This window comes from Ursus maritimus, unplaced genomic scaffold (genome assembly GCF_017311325.1).
Source record: "Ursus maritimus isolate PB19 unplaced genomic scaffold, ASM1731132v1 scaffold_21, whole genome shotgun sequence".
Taxonomy (NCBI): Eukaryota; Metazoa; Chordata; class Mammalia; order Carnivora; family Ursidae; genus Ursus; species Ursus maritimus.
The window spans coordinates 41,435,015-41,449,966 of record NW_024424564.1 but is presented as its reverse complement, the minus strand read 5'-3'; the positions used below and the strand labels follow the sequence as shown (position 1 = coordinate 41,449,966).

The window sequence follows — 14,952 nt, the reverse complement described above, 5'->3', positions numbered from 1 at the left end:
GAGCAACTTAGTACCAGAGTGAGGCGCCACTCATTTCATTTCCGTGACAAGGATTTAACTGAGTACCCACCAAAAGCCACATCTATTCTGGGTCCTGGGGATATAATGGTCAGGAAGAGAAGATCTGGTTCCTGTCTCCGTAGAGCTAGTAGAGCAAAAGAAATAGCTACTAATTCTTTAATTATGCAAAATATAGTAACTATGGTGTCACGAAAGATAATAATATACACAAATAGTGTTAACCATGAGCCAGGCCCTGTTCCAACCTTTATCAACTCACTTAACCCTGACAACCCTAAGAAATATGTACTACAATTCTTCCCATTTTTTAGATAAGGCAATTGAGGCACAGAGCTGATTAGAGGCAGATCTGGGATTTGAACCCAGGAAGCCTGGCTCTGCAGTCGCTGATCTTACACCATGATGGCTGATTGATTTTTATCCCCTTTGGCTCAGGATGCTCTCCCGAAGTGGAGCACCCTAAGCGCACTGGCCCTGGGCTGGGCTGGGCTGGGCCATGAGAGGCTCCGTGAGAGTTGTGTGATTGGCTGTCAAGGCCAGGCCTTGGCCATACAGAGGAGGAATAAAGAACAGCTTTCTAGTCTACTCTAGGGGAATGTTAGCCCTACAGCTTCTAGTTGATCAAATGGCTTTTGAGCCCAAGGGCCCCGTGCACATTCATGGCTGCTGATAGGGTAGAAGTTCCACAAACGTTTGTTGAATGAGGCTCAGAAAAATTCTGTGCCCACGTATTGGTCTGGTTTGGTTTCCCTATTTGGTCGGGCATGAGAATGGGGCACCTGGAAGACTGGCAGCCGAGACCATCCCTTGTTCACTTAGTTTGACGTGAACACGTGTAGCATAGTTGCGAGGAGGGTGTTTTTCTGCAATAACTCAAACCGTACAGTGTGAAACCTCCTTCATCTGGACTCACTAATTCAGAAATTATGAGAATTCAAGCAGGACCGGAGGTTTACCTTTGTTACTACCCCAGAGGAAAGAAAGCACGAGTCGTGCAAAGAACTAGTATAGATAAGGGCACACACATACTCTATTTCAAAAACCAAATGAGTTCAAATAATTTTGAGCATATAAATGCCGGGATGCAGGAGATCGCTGCGCTTCGTGGATGCATTGTATCAGTCTTGCAGACAGGCATTTATTTGCAGAGATTAGTTTCAATTACTCTTGTGCTGATGAACAATTGCATTCCTTAACTGTATTCTGTAATTGTGGTTTTTCTCCAATTCAGACTGATCTTTTCCCCAGTGAGTCTGGTATAATGAAGTGTGATATTCAGTACTCAGGATTGCAACAGCTCGACCTCTGCTCTGGAAAGCTAAACTAATCAGCCCTGCAATGGATTTTCCCCTCTATGCTCAATGTTAAACCAAAGTATCACAAGAGGGGTGTGTGACTCTTCGGTCACTTGAAACTGACTGAGAACAGTTGCAGTAACTTCTTGAATTTGCATCTACCCTCCAAAACACATTGGGTTGTAGTGTTCATGGCCCTGGGCTTAGGGTTCAGAGCTGGAGAATTTGCATTTGAGTCTGCTTTGCTACTTACTGGAAGCCGAAGCTGGGGCAAATGACCTTATGAGGCTGTCTCCTCATCTTTAAAAACTGGAGAAAAATGCCTTCTTCCCCGGGTTTCTATGAGAATTAAGTGAGTCTGTGTATTTGCAAGTGCCTAAAACAGGGCTTGATGCATAAATGTTAATGAAAAACAAAACAAAGGATTCTTTGTGTTGCACTGACACCCTCCCCCGCATCAACAGGGGTGGAGAGGTGATAGAATTAACTTCTCACCCCATTTTACAAATGGAGGCTAAGGCATAACCCTTCAAGCACAGAGTGTGAGTGTGTGGTGGGGGTCAGAGGTTGTCAAAAGACCCTGTCAGAGGACCACAGGGCATGGTGCTGAAGAGGCTCCCTGATCCTGTCACCTCTCAAGCCTCGTCTGAATTCAAAGGGCTCCTCCATGGGCTTTCAATTAGTCCTTGGCCCTTCGATTAAGAGCTGCTATTAAATGATAGTGCTCCATTCGGGGACTTTTGTGGCTTCCAGAGTGGAGGCTGCCGACCTATCTTTGATCGCCAGGGACCACATGGGCCTTTAGGAGACCCTGGTTTCTTTTTAAGGCAATGGCTTTAAAAATATCACCCCAGAAACGTTATGAGGAGGGACGAGGGAGGGAAGAAAGAGGGAACACGATGACAGGCGCCGCAGCTTGGGACTTTAGCTTGATCTCGCCACCGAGGCTTAGCTGACTGTGTCCTACTGGAGCCCAAGCTCTCCCGGAGCAGGCGCACTTCCGTCCCCTGGTCCACTGTACCATCAGGGGCTGGAGCCTGCTTGCCGCCCAGCAAGCATCCCGCAGCCATCTGAGGAGTGCTGCGTGAACGCATGAGTGAGTGAGCCAATGCATGCGCGAGCTGCCTACCTGCCGCCCGGTGCGGCCCAGGCCCCGGCAGCAGCTCTGCGGCATTCTGTGGATCGCAGTGAGCACAGACTCCGCTCCCCAGGGAAGCAGTACCTAAGGAGCCGCTTGTCTGCATGACGCAGTTGGAGACCTATAATGAATGCCCCAGGTGAAGGTTTAGTGGAATCAACTTCTTGGCTTGTTTGGGGATTATACCAGGGCTCCCCTTGGTACTACAGATGGAAATCAAAACAGAGGCCTGTTTGCCCCGAGCGCCTGTGTATTGTGGATACACTCTTCTGGGTGCCTCCCCTCCGAGGCCCATCCGTGGCTGATGCAATCACGGCCCCCCGCCCTCGCTCAAGTCCTGCCATCTCTCTTCTAGACTCCCGCAAGCGCTCGGCAGCAGAGCTCCCGGCCAGTACGGGGCCCCTTTCCAGTGTATCCTGAGTACCCCCGTCAAGCGGAGCTCCCATCCTGCCTCCCTGGCTCCCAGCCCCGCCAGCAGGATGGAGTGAGGGTCCTCTGCACCCCCATCACTTATGTTGCCTCACTTCCTGTCTCACTGGTTCCAGAAACTCTTAGTGAATGCCGACATAGGAGAGGTGGCAGAGGGCCACATGTAGGAGCTTGGACACATGGGGGTCACACTGCCTGGGTTCCAATCCTCAGGCAGGTTACTCTCACCTCTTTTCTGCAAGGATTACCGTGATGATGTGTAAAGTGCTCAGCACGGTGCCTGACAAATGACAAGTGTTCAGTAAAAGGTAGCTGTGGCTTTTGACAGGTGCCATGGCCCGTGACCCAGGGATACTAGACTTAATTTTTTGCCTTCAGGGGACTCTGGGGTTTCCTGTAGGAGTCAAGAGAAGTCAGTGATGACAACGGGGTGTGAGGAAGGTTACCAATAGAGGCGCTATGTGAGTCTAGAGCAGTGGGACCGCATGAGGTCCTGGAGAGAGGAAGGGCTGGTGTCAGGAGGTGCTGCAAAGACAGTGAGGTGCCGGTCCTGAACAACACACAGAAGACTGGGGAAAGAAAGTCCCAGCCTGGGAGAACAGTATCCGCGAACCGCATAGGAGTTGGCATGGCTGGAGCAAATGGAGTGGGGTGGCTGGTCGGCCACAGAGGCAGGCAGAAGCCAGATGGTAACAAGTCATAAGAGACATGCCAAGGGACTGAACTTGACTCTGAATGCGACGACATGAAAAGAGGGAGAGTGTTAATGGCCCGTCGGGTTTTTTCCAAAAGACTCCTCCAGCTGCAATGTAGAGGGTGGACCAGAGAGGGGCAAGTTCAGTGACACAGAGACCAATGGGAGGATTTTGTCCCCGTCTAGCTTAGCCTGAGCTGAGACAAGGACAGTGGGGGGTGCAGAGATGTTGAGGATGTAGAATTGAAGAGAACTGGTGACCAGTTGCCTTTGAGGCCAGAGCAACAGGAAGTGTTGGAGACAAGTAGAGGGCCCAACATTGGCATTACAGCTGCAACCACAAGTTCCATTCACCACAGGCCACAGAGGGGTGATCTGGTTTGTTAGAAAAGTGAAGAGCCAAGGGAAGTGTGTGGCTTGAGAACAATCTGATAAAGGGTCCATTTCAGGAGGATTCTCCTGGTGAGGTTGTGTGTGTGGATCAGACTGGAAAGGAACAGACGTGAGACCCAGAGGCCAGTTAGAATGACAGCCAGGTAATAGTCCTGACAGGACCCGATGAGGGCCGGCACCGGGAAGATGGGAGCCAAAGATTCCTATGTGGGGGTGGCTGCCTGTGAAAGGGCAGCAGACATGGCGGCTGACTGGATCCTGGGATTAGAGAGGATGGAACCAAAGACAACTGGTGGGCACCCACGTGCGTGAGAGGGAGTGGAGCGTGAACGCTGGCCGAGCACCCACTTCAGTGGGCAGCCACGGAAGGGTGGAAGTGATCCTGAGGAAAGGATCCTCTTCTCGTTGGTGACAGACATACATCGTTTACAGAAGGTACCTATTAGCTGTGTTAAATTGACTAGACTTGCCACCAGGCATCCTGAGGCCTGGGCGGGCAAGCAAGCAGGACCAGCAACTCACCTGAGCGGAGCTCCTGTGGTAAGGGGAATAGTGCAGCGGGCCAGAGATGGCTGTGTCATGGGGGAGGGCCGGGTACTGGCTCTGCATCGGGGGAGGGTGCTGGCTGCTGTAGCTCCCGTAGTTATAGCTGCCCGTGTATCTAAAACCAGAGAGCACCGTGAATGTTGTGAGTCGGGCCGGGGTCAGCGGATCATTTTCACACCTCTAAAAATCAACCTCATCTTTTTTCCCTTCCCTTTTTGTTCTTCTCTCTTCTTTTCCATTTTTCTCCTGCTTTTTGGTTCTCCCCATCTCCACCCTCTTGCGGTGCGTTTCAACTCCCAGGCTGATATTCTTTCTCTCCTCAGCATGCCTCCCTTACCACTCAGAGCGCGCTCGGGGAACGAAAGCCAGCCCTGGGCAAAACATAATTAGTGACGGAAACCTCTACTCCTGTGCTGTTGAAAAGCCCCATATTATAGCCTGCAGTCCAATAGGAACCAAAGAAGAAATTACTTTGGGATTTATGTGTTGTATTGTTCAGGCCTTTGCTTGCCCATGATGGGCAGGACGTTGTGTGTAGCTGGGAGCTCCCTCCAGGGCGAAACACCGGGACCGCTCAACCAGGCGTCAGAGACCCCAGTGCTACGCCTGGCTCCACCCCTTTCTAGCTGTGGGACCCTTGGGCGACTCTCAGTCTTGTGTCTCACATCTGTAAAAATGCTGGCCCTGGTTATTCTGGAGGGTCAGGTATGTGAAAACACTCTGTAAAATAGAAAGTCCTATGAAATACAGGATATTCTTATCACTGTTCTTCTTAATAACATCTCCACAGCAAAAACATGCACCTAAGACCACGTGGGTGTCTATTTCGTCATTCCTCCAGAATCAAAAGGCTTCCTGAAACAATTTTCAAAGTCTGTTCTAAAGGTGTGGAAAGACACTCTAAGAGGTCCCCTGAGAAAATAAAGGCTGCCCTCCCACTGGTCAGGGGCACCTGACCCTGGGGACGGAACTCGAGTCTGCCAGCCAGCAGCCAGGCCTGCGCCCGGCCTCGGGGTTGGCTCCTTGCTGCGTTATGCTGGGCTACCGTGTGGAAGACACCTGAGGGGGCCTCCTCCCATGTCCCCCACAGCTGCTCTACTGGAACCGCTCACCGTACCTGCATGGCAGAGTCTCGCCTTCTTGAGAATAAGGGGCCTTTTCACATCATAAGTGGTTTTCGGATGACTGCACATTAGACATTATTAGTGTCTTTTGATGAAGACACTGCGTGATGGCAAGAAGCTACTATGACTCAGGTAACACTTAATGGATTTGTAGTCCATTCGTCACAGCAAAAACACTACAGAGATTTGGGGGGGGGGGATTGGCAAAACCAATGATTTGTTTCTTTGGGCACAAAGCACCATGGGAACCCACAAGGCTTCCTGAACCCCGTTAACAACTGCCGCTGTCCAGGGAGTGTCAGCCCTCAGGTGGGCAAGTCCTTCTCTGATCCAGTCACAGAAGACCTGGGCCCACCACGAGGCTCTACCGCCTGGGCAAACTGCTAGAAGGGGGTCTTCTGCCGAGGCTCTAAAGCAGAAAAGAGGGAAGAACACAGGCTTTGGAGTCAGACAGATGCTCAGTCTGGGCCCTGCATCTACCATCTGTGACCCTACAGGACTGAACTTGAGCCGTTGTCTTTGTTTCCTCATCTGGGAAATGGGCTCGCTAATGCCCTACCTCCAGGGCCCTATGGGGACTGCAAGAGACAGCCATACACAGTGCGGCACTGAGCACGCTAGGAAAGCTCTGTGAAGGACAGCACTCTTCCTGCCCTTTGAGAAAACAACTGCTAAGTGAACCCAAATGTCAAAGTACAGTGGCATCCCACGTCACCTACCCGTGCTCCTCTCTGTGCGGATACACTGGTATCCTGTGTGTGACGGAGGAAGAAGGCACGTGAGTACTCCTCATACAGGGCAGCTGTTGGGAGTTTTCAGCTGGGGACCCTGCTGCCGTTGTCACCGTATAGGTCAGAGACCACGTGTATGACTGCATTGCTCCTGCAGGGACAAATTACGATGCACAAGTCACTCACACAGCTCTTCCATACCCCATTCTTAGAACACTTTAGTGGCCTCCCATGCTCTTTAAGCTGAAAGTCAAAATCTTTACCAAAGCACGTGTCTCTGTCCTGGCTGACCCCACGAGAAGCATCCCCCACCCCTGCCTTTGTTCTCTCTGATCCAGCCACAACAGCTTTCTTTCATTTGTTTCCAGAGAACACAATTCCCAGCACCACAGGGCCTGTGCACATGCTCTTCCTGCTGCCTGAAACCTTATTCTTCCCTTAGTGTGCCCGCTCATTCCTCATTCTCAATAGAGAGAAGCTGTCTCCTACCCCAGACTAAGTCAGATCCCCCATTGCACTACAGTCCTTCATGGCGCCTACGACAATTTGTCATCTTACACCCATTTGTGGAAGTGATGTACTGAATGTTTATCCCTCCTAGACTAGAAGCTCCATGAGGATCGGGGTCTTCTGTTTTGCCCACTATTGGACCTCTGGTGCTTGGCACAGAGCCTGGTGGCCAAAAATTTTTCAGTAAAAATTTTAAAAGGAAGAAAAGAGAAAGGAAAGATAGGAAGAAAGAGAAAGAGGGAGGGAAGGAGAGCGGACAAAAGCAAGCTTGGAGAGGCCCGGCCAAGTAACTTCTCAACACTCAGCGAAACAGGTGTCAGGGAGCCAACAAAGTGCTGTAAGCAGCCCTAAGTAGATTATTGGGCTCTGCCTGCCCAGGTCTTTTTGAAGATTATTAGACAGTGACCTTAACGGTGACCTATTCCATACATATTACTAATTCTATTAATTTACTTTTTAATTGGATACCTTGAAAGTGCTAGGGATTGGGAAGGGAAACTGACAAAATTTAAAACCCTCAAGATGCTTAAGAATTTTATGAGATGGTTAGACTATAAAAATGGTAATTTAAGAAATCACTGTGTGATACACTCATCAATTTCTGATAAATTTTTGAATGTTGGTCTAGTGGAAATAATTAAACCTATTTTAGGAGGTGGAGGGACTGGGCTCGAACGCCCCCTTGCAGGCACAGGGAAAACTGAAGAACTGGTTATGGGAGGTCGTTTTTAAGGGGAAGTAAACCTTGGTGCTTTAGTTCTGTGTTTTCTGCAGCAGATCTTTTCTATCTTAACATTCCTGGGGGAAGCTGAAGGAACAGTTTTCATTAAAAAATGTGGTCCGTTCCATCCCCAGGACTTTGCAAATGGCACATGAGTAGCTGCACTGAGAGGGAGCAGGTGAAAGTCAGAGTTGGTGGACCAGCCCTGTGCCAGTTACACGACAGACTCAGTGAGGGATACTCCGGGAGGCATGTGACAATGGAATCCTAACTGTGAACACATTTATTATTAAAAGAACTCTGCATTGAACTCTGTTGTAAACTGGAGAATCTTTCGGCATGCAAATAACGCCCTTTTTAAGTGAAGGGACAAAGGTTCATTCCAAGAGCATGAGGGAGACACCATTAACGGAGCATCTCATACGGGCCCAGCACCGTGCTCAGTGCTTTCCAGATACCCTTCAAATAATTATCCCCACTTCACAGATGAGGAAACGGAAGGTTAAATCTGGAATAATGTACGGGAGTGCACAGGAATACAGAGGATTCAAGAAAATAATATGAGTGTGGGAGTGAACGAAGCACTGAAAACTGGAGCAAAGCGTGCAGCTAGGACTGAGGCTAACATGCCTACTCGAACTCCTCCTGGCGGTGGGCCTTCACCTCGGCTCGGAGACTTTCCAGGAAACGATGCCACAGGGAAACCTGAGCCGTCAGGGCTGTAAGATAGTGAATAAACTGCTCAGGGGTCAGCCGTCCTTGGAATTCAGATCAAACAGGAACTTCTTTCAGATGCCCCCGTAAAGGTGACTGGGAACTGCGAGAGTGTCTCCTGCAGCAGCCTTCCAGCGGACGCCGGCCCTGGTTCTCGGACCGTTCCTTAGGCCCGCTCCTCAGCATGGTGGCGCCACGCCCAAGTCCAGTTCAGGGAAACTCAGAACGTTCACGTGCCCGAGGTCCTGGGGGGGGGGGCCAGGGGGGCTCCGAACCCCAGCCTGCCGTACGCTTTCCATTCTCTCGGTCCTAGTCCTGCTGTGTCCTGGCTGGAAGATCTATAGGGCAAGCCTCCTAAAACCTTTCGTCAAACAGGCATGGTGACATCTATCTTGCAGAACTGTCGTGAGCGGTAACTGACACGAGCTTGGCACGTGGGAGGCTCTTGATGATATTCACTGTGAATTCAGGTATTCTTGCATCAGACTTCCTTAAAGTAGAAATTTCTCTATGTCCCATTTCAGATGCCAGGGAAGACAGACACATTTCTCGGGTCAGATTCTGTCACCAGGGATGAAATTTGAACAGCAACAGAAATTTAGCTAATTACGGCAAATTTCTAAACGTGCTTTTCCATAAAATCGTAGGTGTTCTTATTCACCAGTCTGGCTAACAGCACGCCTTCCTGGTTTGCACGTGTACGTCATACACAAAGAGATAATGACTTTAGCAGGCTCTCCGCTAGGCACCATTTATAGTAACTGCAAGAAGACTGGAAAGACAAAATTCCAAAATGCTCATGCCCGGATGATTGGGTTATGCATGATTGCCCTCCTCTATATTCTGCACTTCGTATGAAATCATATTGCTGTTATAAATTTTTTAAAGTATCCTTTTTATTAAAACAGGTTACCTCTAGGTGGTGGGATTAAGGCAGGCTTTAAAACATTTCTTCCTTTTGCTTATCTGTATTTTTCTATAATGAATGTGCATTGCCTCGGTGAAAAGAAAAACATTAAAATATATTAAAGAAATTTTACAATTGGAGATAGACTTGGAGCGGGGTGGGAAGTACGGGAGAACAATGAACCGGCCACAGCAAGCAAGTAATTAACCCTTCAAGCCCCTGGGACCTCGGCAGAGCACGGCGAGGTCAGTGGGTATTTAAAGGAGGCGGACCAGGAAGCCAAAAGATTTTGTCTTTTTCCCCGAGCAGGAGGAAGACATAGTGATAATAGCCATCACCTGAGAGAGTGCCGTGGCAGTTACTTTTGTGGGAGCCCCTGGAGCACAGCAGCTGTTCCTCATTCTTCTCTGTGTCCCCAACACAGTGTCTGCCAACTAGTAGGTGTGCAGTAAATGTTTGTTTCATTGACATTGTTGTTGAAGGAGTAAATGCTGCTAGAAATAGACGTTATCAAACAAAAAGCTAGTGGAACTCTTGGAAAAATGGGCTCCTGTGGTCTGGGAAACAAAACCCCTAAATGGCCATGTGCCAGCAATCTAACAGACCCACTCAGGCAGGCTTAAGCAGATTAACGCCTACTGGCTTGGGTGAGAAACCCTTTTTGCCTGGAGACCAGAAAAGAACACCCCTTACATTCCCTCCCTATCAGTGGGACCTCCAGTGAGAATTGCTGCTGCTTCTTTTTTAAGGAAACTAATAAAAGAAAATGTGTGCAGTTAACAGTTTGTGCTTAATTTTTAAGACCGCTTTAATGCTTTTTATTTATTGGTTAAGACAATAACAGACTTTCCCTATGTGCCTAATTCCCACATCTTTCTCTTATTCTCCCCTCCTTGTAAGCCCACCCTTACTTATAAGTCTAAGGATCGTGGAGAAAGCTCCCTGAGCTTTGAGAATTCCATAAAGATCCCGAAAGATCTAAGAGTCCTATGAAGACAAGTGTTGTCCATGTTCTAGTATTAAAACTGCAGGAGAGGAAGATTTTCTTTCCTTCCCATCCCCAACAAGATGTTTTTCTTCCCTGAGTTTTTGTTATTGTTGTCGTTTTTCCTGGAGGGGGTTTTAAACACAGGCTAGGAAGGGTGCTTGGAATATAATAGGCGGCCAGAAATAGCTTATTGAATAAATGAAGGAATGAATGGATAATTATCTGACATAAACCAGACCTCAAGCTACTTTCTTTTTATACACTAACTCACTGAATCTTGGCAATAACCTTTTGAGGTAGGTGGTATTACCTTCTTTTTTCAGGTGAGAAAATTGTGGCCCAAGAGTTGCTCAAATTCGAACCCAGATCCTGCCCAACTCCAAAGCTTTTCCACAACAGCGGCTTCTCACATTTGAATGTGCGTTTGAATCTCTGGAGATCTTGTTAAAATGCAGATTCTGATTCAGTAAGTTGGGAGTTGAGCCAGCAATTTTGCATTTATAACAGGCTTCTAAGTGCTGGTAATGCTCTTGGTCCGTGGACCACACTTTGAGTAGCAAGGCTCTCGAAGCCACTGCCTCCTCTCACGCATGCTGTGTGCCGAGGGCCAGTAAAGATCAGAAGTTGTAAGGTGCTGGTATAGACTTGTGAAAATCCAGGCTACTTTCCAGGCTACCTGGCCATACCTTTCCCTCAGATCTTGAACTAAACTATTTGAACCTTTTCCCCGCTAGGATTCTATGCACCGCCACAGATGTTGTTCAGGTTTTGATCTAAGCTAAGCCTTTTGTTAGTACCTTCCTGAGAAATAAGCTCCTTTTAAGTACGTCTAGATGCTAGAGCTGCCTATACAGTAGCCATGAGCCACAGATGGCTCTTTACATTCAATTAAAACAAAATACAATTAAAAAATTCAGTTCGTTAATTGCACTAGCTACCTTTCAAGCGCTCAGTAGCCCTGTGTGCTTAGGGTCTACTGTTTTGGACAGCTCAGATTAAAAAGAAAAAAAAAAAAAAGCTGCCATCATTACAGAAAGTTCTATTTGAACGGTGTTCTCCCTTACAGCATTTGCTGCTAAGCAAACATTTCGTGTAAGCTTCAAGACTGAGAACAGGAAAAGAAGATTTCCTATGTATATTTAGCCCACTGGCCATTTGGCCTCCAGGGAATAGTGCTTGAAGGAGAATACTTGCTGAAGTTGCAAACGTCATCTGTTTGGGTGACCTTATCAGTAGCTCCCTGGCCAAAATCTCATTGACAAAACTGACCGGGATCCGTTCCCAGAGAGAGATGCTGCTTCAGAATCTGGCCCTGCCCACCTCTGCAGCTTCCCCTGCTGCCACTTTCCCCTTATTTGACCACGTTAGTCAGTCCTCACTACGCCAGGCTCTTCTCTGCCTCAGGCCTGTGCCCATGCCGTTCCCCACGACCTAGAAGGATCTTTTCCTCTTCCCAGACTTTATGTGGCTGACTTTCTGATAATGTGCGTCTTGGATAATCGCTACCTGCTCAGAAGGGCCTCGGCGGACCATTTCCTAGCACACTCTTATTCTCATTATGACCATTTGGAATGGTTTACTGACCTGGTCGTTCACTTCCGTATTTACTCTCTTACCCATGAGGATTTAAGTATCATGAAGGTGGCCACACGGCCTGATCTTATCACTCTGTACCTCCAGGACTCGGCACAGATTAGACACGGAAGAAGTCAACAGAAGAATGGATGAGCAAAAGAGATTCAACAATATGTTTTCAGTCCCAGCGCTTATTTCCTAATTCCATTCCTTTAGAGAAAAGAAAGCAGCGGGGCTGGAGGAGGAGGGATTCACTGGCAGGGAGACTCCGAGGAAGTGTCAGTGAGTCATCGCGGGCTCCGTGGCGGGGCTGCCGTGTCCACCATGGCCCACGCGTTTTAGCTGCCCTCCGAATAACGGAGCTTTTGTTATTTGGAAAGAGTAGGGGCCAGTTATCCTTGTTACATCCTCAACCGATGAAGAGAAAATGCAGCTGGGCAGGCCAGATGTTCTACAGTTAGGGCCATTGATTAGGAATTTGCCTTTATTTCTTTAGGCGTCGGAGCATCTCAGTGATTTAATTTGCTGGTTTTGTGGTGCAGGGAACCCATGGTGGGAAGGTGAAAACATGAGTTTAATAGTTAACTTTTATTGTCATTGCTAAAGGAGGGAATACTTCAAATGACATCATAAACCAGGTCTTCGAGCCCTTCCGAGGCCTCACAGGGCCAGAGCGGGAGCTTTACAGTTTGCGTTTAATGACATTAAAGAATTGCAGCCCAATGTCATGTTAAGTGGGCTGGTCGGTTTGGCACCACCTGCCACGCTCCTGAGGAGGAAAAGAGCCCGTTTTCCTTAACAAAAATGAAGGTTTCTGACCTTTGCTGGGCCAAGAGGGAGGCAGCAAGCTCGCAAAGTTAGGGAAGAAAATGGATAAATGGGCTAGAGTTTACCTCGTGGAAATCTGTTGGAATGGAATCCTTTACCCAGTCACTTCACATGGCCTTGCCATAGACTTGAACATGCCCAATCGAAATCAGCCAGTTTCAGGTTCCATTTTAGGTGCCCGATATTCCTTTCCTTTCACTTTCTTCCACACCCCCCTCCATGCCTTTAAAAACAATTAATGAAAACAGTCCTAAGAAAGCATATTTAGAAATACATGTAGGTATGGACGCAGAACGAGACAGAGCCATAGATAAGCAGAGTGGCTGTTTTCCCAGTAAGTCATAACTCATTATCTGTAATAAAGGACTTTGTATTCACTAGTACTTGTACCAAAGGATGCCAAAAGATTATGTGCAATGAATTAATTTTCTCTTTGTGCTCACCAAGCAGACATAATACTGTTCTCTTTTTCGCAGCTGAAAAATGGGGAAGTGTCCATCGAAAGTGAGACACTGTTATGTGGAAGAGTTGCAGACATCTGACTGGCCTTGACTCTAAGTCGAACTTGGTAATACGTACATCATCTGAGCGATGATATTCAGAGAATGCTAGAGACCCAGCAAAATAACTAGGTCACATAAAATTTCACGTAACATTTTAATAAACTTTTTAGCAGCGGTGGTTTTGTTTTGTTTGAGTTTCCCCACTTCTTTATTTCTTGGTTTCTGGTTTTTCCTTTTTAAAAATTTGCTTTTGCTTTTTTTTTTAATTGTTAACCACTTCAGATGATTTTTGGAAAGTCATGGTATATAAATCAGCCAGTAATTTTAAGACGGAAATAAAAATTAACTGGGCATGAAGACCATATGTTGAGTTAAAGAAACATGGCAAATGCATTTTATAAGATACACAATTGTTTTCCAATTCATAATATCGGTCAATGAAATATTTGCACAAATCCCCAAATTTAAGAAACCTACCACAGTATATTTCCTAATATCTTGGTGTATATCAGGGATACATGTGCTTATAATGCAATATCTATAAAACCATACATGTTGTTAGGAAATTATGTTTATGTCTCCTCCAAGACCATGACCCACATTCATGCCAAGATCCAGTCCAATTTAGCAATGGAGTATTTCAAAAGTGGTACTTGAGAAAAATATTACACATAGTTTTATCTAGGATGACATTTTTAATGCCCCGTGGAGATGTCTGAGAACAAAGCAGGAATGTGCCAAAATCTTCAAAGGTTACGATCATCTGAAGAGAACCTGTTTCACATTTGTTTTTCTAAGAAGCTACGTTTATGACTCTTGAACACATTGCACAGAAATCTCTGAACACATTTATGATATTCCTGTGGCTTTGACTATCACACCTGCCACACCTTGAGGCCTTCACAGTGCCGTGAGGAAAGCCAGGCAGACTCACTAGCTGGACAAGAGTTATGAAGAGATTCTAGACGTCCTGCCTTCACAGCCCTCCCGTCCGCTACTCTCCTTACAGTCTCCTTGCCTCTCACCCAAACCGCTTCTGCTCCACAATGCACCACTGTTTGATTTGCATAATTTCCCTGTTTATTTTCGCGGTAAGGGTGTTATTACCCACTGGCTCACGCGTGTCTCGCAGGGGGGCGGGGGTGAGGCCGAGAGCCGTTCTTACCGTCCCGGTGGCGGGACCCTGGGGATCGCTGCCCCATGCTCCTGCCGTGGGAGGCCCCTGAGCGGCTGAAGAGCTGTGAACAGGGCTCAAGTTCTCTTCCCATTTCGTTTGTAGTGAAAAAGGGGGTTCTTTCCCCTATGGCTCCTCTCCCCAAGCCTCCTAAGCAGGAATTACAACAGCCCACAACGGAGGGAAAATGGGAGGGAGGCGGGGGGGGGGGAGCATGTTCCTCCTCAAAGTGGAGACAAAACAGGAGTCCAGGTGCATCCATGTAAACAAACAAGCGATGCCAAAATGTAAATTTCCACAGCTGAGGAGGGCGCCTTCCAGCTGTGCGCCCCAAGTGAGGTCCAAGCTCCATCCAATGGCAGTTACTGACCGCCCTACTGCTCAATACTCTGAAGAATCCAGGCTCCTTAGCCGTCCCTGACAAAGGACCGCTGGGATCATTGGCACGTTTCCGCCCCTGGCAGAGGGCAGGAGAGGGCAGGCACGTTATAGGCTCGTAAGCACTGCTCATTCCCTCTCCGAGTAGCGCCAGTTCCTGAGGGAAAGGAAACCTGAGGGAAGGAATGAATCAAAGATTCCTAGGGTGTATACTCTGTGTTCTCTGAAAATGACATGCTCCCTCTTGCCTCCAGGTCCTCGTATGAACACTTACTCCCTCTGC

The 14,952-nt window shown here is 47.8% G+C and overlaps 1 protein-coding gene and 1 long non-coding RNA gene across 4 annotated transcripts in view; one reads left to right on the top strand and one right to left on the bottom strand.

Annotated features, from left to right (window-relative positions):
• LOC103676463 overlaps positions 1 to 13,291 on the top strand; it is a 29,450-nt gene extending 16,159 nt beyond the window's left edge. Inside the window, exons 2-4 of one of the 2 annotated variants that reach the window (XR_005836744.1) lie at positions 9,533 to 9,664; positions 10,535 to 10,677; positions 13,091 to 13,291. This is a non-coding gene — a long non-coding RNA (uncharacterized LOC103676463). The remainder of the gene's footprint in view (positions 1 to 9,532; positions 9,665 to 10,534; positions 10,678 to 13,090) is intronic. The other variant, XR_572130.2, reaches the window with a different exon arrangement.
• Positions 1 to 14,952, bottom strand: part of RFX4 (regulatory factor X4) — a 134,682-nt gene that overhangs the window by 4,043 nt on the left and 115,687 nt on the right. For both annotated transcript variants that reach the window (XM_008705653.1, XM_008705654.1), the window contains 2 exons: positions 6,360 to 6,522; positions 4,493 to 4,631 (listed from right to left, as the gene is read on the bottom strand). In XM_008705653.1, coding sequence (XP_008703875.1) covers positions 4,493 to 4,631; positions 6,360 to 6,522 — 302 coding nt within the window. The remainder of the gene's footprint in view (positions 1 to 4,492; positions 4,632 to 6,359; positions 6,523 to 14,952) is intronic.